Source organism: Nanorana parkeri, unplaced genomic scaffold, assembly GCF_000935625.1.
Source record: "Nanorana parkeri isolate BGI_ZX_2015 unplaced genomic scaffold, ASM93562v1 scaffold361, whole genome shotgun sequence".
Taxonomy (NCBI): domain Eukaryota; kingdom Metazoa; phylum Chordata; class Amphibia; order Anura; family Dicroglossidae; genus Nanorana; species Nanorana parkeri.
In genome coordinates, this window is record NW_017306629.1 from 964,676 (window position 1) to 973,042 (window position 8,367).

Here is an 8,367-nt window from a genome sequence, read left to right on the forward strand (position 1 = left end):
GTTCACATTTTGCATTACAGTCCTGAAAGGTTTGGCTTTGCCCCTGAGCTAATCTTCTGAACCTAGACATTAATGCAGTATAATAAATTCTATTTAAAGTGTTCCTGTTCATTGAACAAGCTACATGAGAATAGGTAATGGAAAAAATGTGTTGTAGTTGCTGATTTACTAAAGAGGCAGTAAAGTCTTTTTTTTCTTTTCTGGCGTCTGTGGCGTGAAGGAGCATGTTTAGAACATATTATTTCCTTTTGATGTCCACAACAAATTTGGAAACATTAATGTTGATATATATATTACATGATTGTTATACATTTGAATTTCACATGCATGATTTTGCTTTACCTCAAATAAATGTGGAAGCAAACCATAGTTATAATTATTCTTTACTTTTCTGTTCTAGGGCTGAAGAAGAGGAACATTGTGAACCCCCAAACCACGTTGGCTGATTTATCCTGTTGATCTTTTGTAAATAAAAGCTACATTGGATTCTACTAGCTGTGGTGATGCCCCTGTCTGTTCTTGATTGAGTCAACAACAAATTGGCAGCAATGGGCATGTGTACTAAATATTTTTCCATCACTGGCCTATGGTGAATATTCTGACATGTGCAGTAAAGTTCCGTCCTACAAAATTTGACTGTCGCTGTCTCGCAATGCCACCTTGTCATACAAGCTTCTGATAGGGACTACATGAGGCCCCAACACACATTGCAGAGGCATGGTCCACTATTCTACTGCCTGAGGCGATGTGTGAAATACTGCCCCCTAACCTGGCCCATGGCTAACACTATAGCCATGCAAACCCCAAACAAAACAGCACAATTTTTTTCTAAGGAGATTACCTAGCAAGGACCCGCTAAAAAGTAAATAAGTTTGAAGAGTGCAGAGGTCAGAAGTAGCGCAGAGTGCATAGGTAAGTAGTGCAAGATCAGTACTATGTATACTGATTTAGCTAGGCAGTACTTCCAACAGTACAGGAGTGGCTGTTACCATGGAACATGGTCAATGATATCAGCCAGCATCCCCATCTCATTGTTAATTATTAACTGCTGAACCTAAAAATTTAATTCATGGTGAGAGTCTGTCGGGAGCACATTTGGTCATCGGTCAATGCACGTGAGGTTGGCTTGTGTCGTTCATCATAAATGACAAGGATTTACACCACTGGATGCCCTGATCAATGATGGATTTACACCGTGGGACTTTTTTTTGGGAGGGGGTTTATTTTTTAATAAAGGACTGTCAAATGTGTTCTGTAATAATCTACTGCTTCATTTTTTTTGTCAAGGAGTACCAAATACTTTGTAACCCTTATTTATGTTGGGGGGGGGCGGATATGTGCCTTACATGACCAAAATTGTAAAAAAAACTTTTGATACTGCTTTTCTCAAATCAGTCTTTATAGCTTTCAGTTTTGCTTTCTTACACATACCGTGTGTAATAGTGTGTAAAATAGTGTAACAACAATCCTGTGCTAATTTTAATTCAGCGACTCAGGAGTCAGAAGAATTACTGTAATACAATTTTAATTATGGCCAGCGTTGGCAAAGAGCAGCTGGTATCATATTCCCAGCTCTAATGCACATAGAAAATGGCTTTTATTTGTGTCTAATGGGCAGTGGCGTAACAACCGGGGGTGCAGCAGGGGCGCGGGCCCCGGGCGAAAAGTGAAGGGGGGGCGCCGGCCGAAAAAATGGGACATTCCTTTCTAAAGCACTATGGAAAACGGTAGGTCAAAGGTCACCAAAATCCATAAAAAAGGAACATACTTTTGATGCAAAGTTCACAGATATCTGCATCATATGAATTAGCATATCCTAGATAACAGTACCATAAAAACTAGTTTACTCTTTTCCATTAATCAGACTGACAACTGGGACACATTTGAATACCTTAACTTTTCATCTATACAGCAGTAGGCATTTAAGATTTCAGTTTACAAGCGACCAAGTCTTGAAGTCATGTGTCCAGTTCCCTGATATCGTCCATGAAATATTCTAGATGGGTACAATGACAAGGGAAGGGAGCCAGAATTTTAGAATGAGTCAGTTCAGAGTCATAGAAGAAGTTGCAGCTACAGGGCAAGGCATTTGAGAGACAGGGTGAGGCAGGTAAGGTGCAGAGAACAAAAGAAATGCATTCCAAAGAAATTTGAGCTGACAGTCTAGTAACACAGGAGGAGACCACTTGGAAAAAAAGGTGAGCCTAAAGTGAACCATACACATTTAGATTTTGCTCGAAATAGACAGCGGGGATGAAAGGAATCTCCCCTGCTGCGTATTGTATTCAGCAGCCGGCAGCAACCATGGCTGCCAAATTCCCACACATTGACTGCATATGATTAGGCGCAATCACTTTTCGGCACACAATTTTCCACCCAGCTCCTTCGACAGTCAAGTCAAGTAGTTCTAACAGGGCCACCCAAAGCTCAAATTGTGGACAAATTAGCAGGATATGGCCAGCTTAACTATATGTAACGGAATAAACAACAGACAGGCTACAGAAAGATGAGTGAGAAGGCGTGGTAGTGTTTGTGAATAAAATGCTTAAAGTGTATCTAAAGCCAATAATGTTTTCTTGTTCTTTTGAATAGAATGCTGAGTGGATAGAACTTAGGATAGTTCTTCATTATTGTCTGTGTTCCTGCTAGGGAGAATCACCCTCTTTGTTTGTCCTAGTGACCACTGTGACTGGGATTGCAAGTGGAGGGAAATCCAAAATGCTGAGTTGTCACCAGAGCAGGAATTGAGAGGAAACTTGTCAATTGGAATTTTTCAGGTAACAACTGTCTAAGAAGGGATTTTGCATACTTTAGACAGATTTTCTCTTATCTCCTGTTTTGCCTGTAGGATAGGAAGTGAAGAAAATCTTCACACTGCATACCTCCCACAATGTATTTAGGCAATGGACACACCCCTGCAATGTCCCCAGTTCTGCAGACCATTAAGACTTTATATGCCAAAAATAATTAGTTAAACCCGTCTATTTCACCATTACTTCCTTTATATTGTTTTTTTTTAATATAGCAAACAAAATAATTGAAGGATAAGGTTTTAGTGCAGAATAACAGTTTTGTTGGTAAATGCTACATATACATATCTGTACATCAGACCAAAAGGAGGGACAACTGAGGAGGAAAGAAGGTTGGAGGGGTTTGGTTCAAAATGAGAGACAGTTGGAAGGTATGGCTATAGGACAGTTGGCAAAAAAAAATACAGGAATTTTAACCATTATCTAATGTATCAAAAATAAAAAATGTTTTGGCTATAGATACAAGATATCTCTACATTTGTTGGCACTAAAACATGTTTTTGCCCTAGGTAAAGGCGGTTTTATTTCAAAATACATTCATCTCATGTAGGCTGTTTAGATCACTCTGCTGCGATGCTAAAACACGAAAATTCTTGTACTTTTTTTCTCTCACAGAAAGCTCTATAAATTGTATTATAGGTAGTGTAGGAAAACACAGACATTCTTTTCACCATTACCCCTTAGAAACATCAGAGCTAAATAAAACTCAGTATTGCTGTTAGGATCCAGAGCGCCTACAGGTGGCGCTGGAGCTGGGCCCTGCAGTTCCTGGGCTCACCTGCAGGATTCTCCAGGCAGCCAGGGCAGCTAGGTGCCGGACCACCACTGGGTTGTGCTGGTACCTGCAGCTCCAGTGCTCACCTCTGGGTGTCTCCCAGCTGCCAGGAATCAGCCCATTAGCTATTGCTCCTGGGAGTGTATTTAAACCCTCCCTGCAGTCTGGACCTTGGCTCAGGATTTCGTTGCCCTACCCTGTTGCCTGAGGCCTCTGGCCTGAACCCTGAGACCCTGATACCTGTATGCTATCTTGTACCCTGTCTCCTGGGCCCTGATTCCTGTGTTGTTACACCCGTTGTATGTTCTAGGTTTCGGGGTTACATTATTGGTTTATGCCTGTTGTGTACTGTTTCTGTTAGTTTGCTAGGTTTATTAAAATATTTATATATACCATACTTGCCTGGTCCGTGTGGTCACACGTGTTTGGTCTGCCTGTATGGGTACCTGTGCAGGTGTGGGGTCACCTGTGCTAGTATCCCTGACAATTGCATTAGCAAGCGTAACAACAAAGGAGAATACATGCCTGGTTTCTTACATTCCCAATCTGCATTCTTGTTCTGGGTCAGTGACTTGGCAAGTAATTAAATTTAGAGGGCCAACATAGCAGCCACAGGACACAGTAGTGAGGAACCACAACACCCAGAAGGGTTTCAGTCAGTCCAGTTATTGCAACTACAATGTTAGCCGAGATAGATAGATAGATAGATAGATAGATAGATAGATAGATAGACAGATAGCATTTGTTACTCAATATAGGCTTACCAAAGCTTTAACCACCTCCCAACTAGTCATTGTAGTAAGACAGTGGATAGGGTGAGTTGTTATTCTGGTATTATACTAGAGATTAGGAAACTGTTTTGTTTTTTTCCCAAAATGTTTAGTCTTTTTTCTTTATATAGTAAAAAAAGCCCACTGGTTATTAAATACCACCAAAAGAAAGCTCTATTTGTCCACAAAATTGTGTCCAACTCAGTCAGGTGCAGTATTGCATGAGTAATTGTCAGTCAAACTATCACAGCACTGAAAACTGAAAAATGGCCTAGACAGGAAGGGGGTGTAACATGTTAATATCGAGGTAGCTAACATCAGGTTAAGGATCTTTTTGTTTAGTAATGTTATTGTGATTTTGGCTCTAATCTGACAATAACTGTCATTTTTACAGATTGTTTTGAGCCTGAAATCTGAATGAGAAAAAAAGTTTTGTTTTTTTTGGACAATATACAATGAGCCAGTAAAGCTTTATTGTGTAGTACTGCACAATTATAATATATTTGTACTTTAAAATCTGGTAGATGTTTCGCAGTTGTAAGACCCCATTCACACCTCAGCATTTTGTAGCTAGATGCTAGAAAATGCTCAACAATAAAAATCTCATTATCTTCTATGGTGCCTGTTCACACCAGAGCACTCAAACACAGGGGCGTATCTGCTGCAAGGCAAACAAGGTGTTTGCCTCAGGCAGCAGATTTCAGGGGGGTGCCAAAAATGCTGCCCCAAAACCGTTAGGCAGCCGGGAGGAGGAGGCGGAGTCGGCGAGGAGGCAAAGGAAGCAGAGGTGGAGCAGGTGGAAGAGGCAGAGGAGACGGAGCAGCAGAAGGGGGCTAGGTGAAGCAGCAGGTGGGGGCGAGGCCGGGACGATGTCGGATCAGGTAGGGGCGGGGCCAGGGTGCCATCACGCTGTAGGAAGCAGGTGCATGCTGCACAGAACACCGGTTCACCGAAGAGCCGTCGGGCTGCGGAGGAAACCGGGTCCTGCAGCACCAGTCCATCGGTGGAGGAGGCCGGGGACCAAGCAGCAGGTAAGATGATCACACTGCTGCTAAAGGGACCCTGCAGAGCCCAGCCTGGATTCTGCACAGCCCACCTGAGAGTCTCGGGTGGGCTGTACAGGATCTGTGGTGGGGTCTATGTTGAGCAGAGCCCACCACACATCCTGCCCTGGTCTCAGGTGGGGGTGTGCATGATCTGTGGTGGGCTCTACAGGATCTCCGCGCACCACAGATCCTGCAGATTGGGGGGGGGGGTTTCATCTTGCCTAGGGCAGCCCCAAAACAGAATACACCACTGCTCAAACACCTGTAGAAAAACATCTGTCACTCCAAAAAGTACAGGATTTCCTTTTCCGTTAGAAGCAAGTGTTTCAGCCCCATACACTTCATGGGAATGCTCAAAAGCGCGTGCTTGCGTGCATTTTTTTAGGTTCTCCCATTTAAAGGTCTGTGGGGCCAAATAGGCTCAATTCTGCTTCTGCACTGCAAGTAGTGCATAAAAACGCTTGAAAAACATGTGTACAGATGCAAAAAAATATAAAGCCTGTAAATCACCTGGCTACGCTCATGCTCAGATGTCAATGCAGGCAAAACAAAAACATTGTGCTTTATCAGCACTCACTTTCTTCACACCAACAACGGGAAATAAAATGATAACACATTGTTCTTCAAACTGTCAACAAACAAATCCTAGTAACTGTGTTACATAATACAATTGTAACATGCACACTAGCTGTCTTAATGACATATATTCAACAAACTATTTCAGAAATCCTCCACAACTGCACTCTGTTTGGAATGGTATAATTTACAGTTAATTTGAACTCTGTTATTTGTATGTTCCTGAATATAAACAGGACTTTCATTGTTCATTCTGAACATCCAGGAACATGCAATGGTAAAATGAGATTGTAAAACATGAAACATGTTTAAAATTAAACCTCAAGGTTAATTTGTGTACAATGTACAGAAATAAGGCTTGGCAATATATACTGGCTTATGTTAGCTTAACCAGTTCTATATATACTTATAATATTATATATTGGTATGTATTATAACTTATATATTAAATAAATGATTGTTTCATTGCAAATTAATACTTACAAATTCAAGAATCATAAGAAGATCTGGAAAAGTTGAAAATGTTTTCAATCCTGATGGCAATGGAGAGATGTCCCCATACACAGGTGCTGCATTGGTGGATGCCATTGTGTCAACTCTGTTAGTCTGACAGTTGCAACTGAAGGAGATATGATATGTTCAATAAAAAGTGCCCTGCCCAACAGTGCTATGAGGCTGTGATAAGTTGAAGGCTAGTTACTCAATTCTTTCTCCACCTCAAAGGGGTGGTAAACTAACTCCACCACTCCCTGAGCAATTTTGTTTCACAACTTAGTGCACTGGGATTGTAGAAGAGAAACAATAGCCTGGCTATACAAGAAAATCAAGATCTCTATATAATATCTGACAGGTGCTCTGCCAAGATGTAAAGAGATTGTGGCCAGGATGAAACTGCAGTTACATAGGATATTAAATGATACCATTCCACTTGCATGTTTTTTAAAGAATCTAATGGACGCAAGCAAGGTCTTAAAAACATTTCCATAATTTAAATCCCTAACTCTAAAGGTGCCCATACACCTTACAATTATCGTAAGAAACTTTTCGTCCGATGATCGAACCATCGTACAATTTTCGTACGACGGCCCCATCCTGCCCCAATTATCGCAAGGTTCAATCAACGGTAGTTAAAATAAAATACCTGGACGACTTGCGGTAATTGACCGCAATTATTTTCGTTTGCGCATGTGCAGTGTTAATCGTATGACTTTTGACGGACGGAAACGCCAATAACCATGCGAACATCGTACGATCAACCAAAGTTTTGAAACATGCTTGACCGTCAAAAGTCGTACGATTGTACAGTACTACCGTGCTTCCCCGAAAATAAGACACTGTCTTATTTTTTTTTTTGCACGAAAAAAGACACTAGGCCTTATTTTCGGGGGATGTCTGGACGAGGTCCCGGAAGGTGGCGTGCTGTTGCCGGTCCCGGTGTCGGCGGATGATATTCCGCTTCCATCTTGCGGGCGGGCGTGTGGGCGGGAGCTGCGGCCGTCGGGCGTGTAGGCAATATTACAGAAATCCCTGAAGATAGCGCTAGGTCTTACTTTCGGGGTAGGTCTTACTTTCGGGGAAACACGGTATCGTTCGGGCACTACATTCACACGTTACGATTGTTGTACGAAAAGTCGATCGCATACGATTATCGTACGATAATCGTAAGGTGTATGGGCACCTTTAGCCACACACTATGCTTTGCCAATTTCAAAAGCTGGGAAAGCAGCTGTTCTCCTAAACCAGATATTCAGACCATTGGCCTAAAGGCAGGCAACTGGACACATTAGCATCCTATTTTTATAGGTATGTGCCTTGCATTCTAGGACACATGTAGATTAAGATAGTTGTATACAGGGGTGGACTGGGACTCTGAGACACACCAGAATTTTGATTTGGGGGCCCACCTGCCGAACCCTTCAAATTTTTAAACATGCAACAACTACAGTCTTATACCAACAACATAGCCTTTATTTGTGATGCCACAACTTAACACAAAAGAATAATACTTTGCATTGTATTTATAACACAATAATACAAATGATTTTGTCTAATTTCTACACTCTTAAGGTCCCCACATACCTTACGATAATCGTACGATAATCGCGGGAAATTCCGCGATCGTACGATTATCGTAAGGTGTGAGGAAGCCGTGCGACCTTTACTACTGTAAGGTCGCACGACTTTAAACTTATGAACATGCTCGAAAACCCACCGAGCATCGTACGATGTTCGGCGGGTGTGTAGTATGTTTGTAAGATAAAAGCCGTACGGGCCGGTCATTGCGGTCATCGGAAGCCCGCCCCTCGGGGGGCGTGGCTTGCGATCATCGCAAGTACGATCTGCCTGTGCAAGATAGGCAGATCGTACGTTTTTTTAAGTGCCTTACGACC

General features: G+C 42.1%; 1 protein-coding gene across 1 annotated transcript in view; it reads right to left on the reverse strand.

The window, feature by feature from the left end:
- LOC108788923 (myelin and lymphocyte protein-like) overlaps positions 1–6,602 on the reverse strand; it is a 21,836-nt gene extending 15,234 nt beyond the window's left edge. Inside the window, exon 1 of the mRNA XM_018558824.1 lies at positions 6,461–6,602. Coding sequence (XP_018414326.1) covers positions 6,461–6,565 — 105 coding nt within the window. The 5' untranslated portion in view covers positions 6,566–6,602. The remainder of the gene's footprint in view (positions 1–6,460) is intronic.
- Between the last annotated feature and the right edge of the window lie 1,765 nt (positions 6,603–8,367).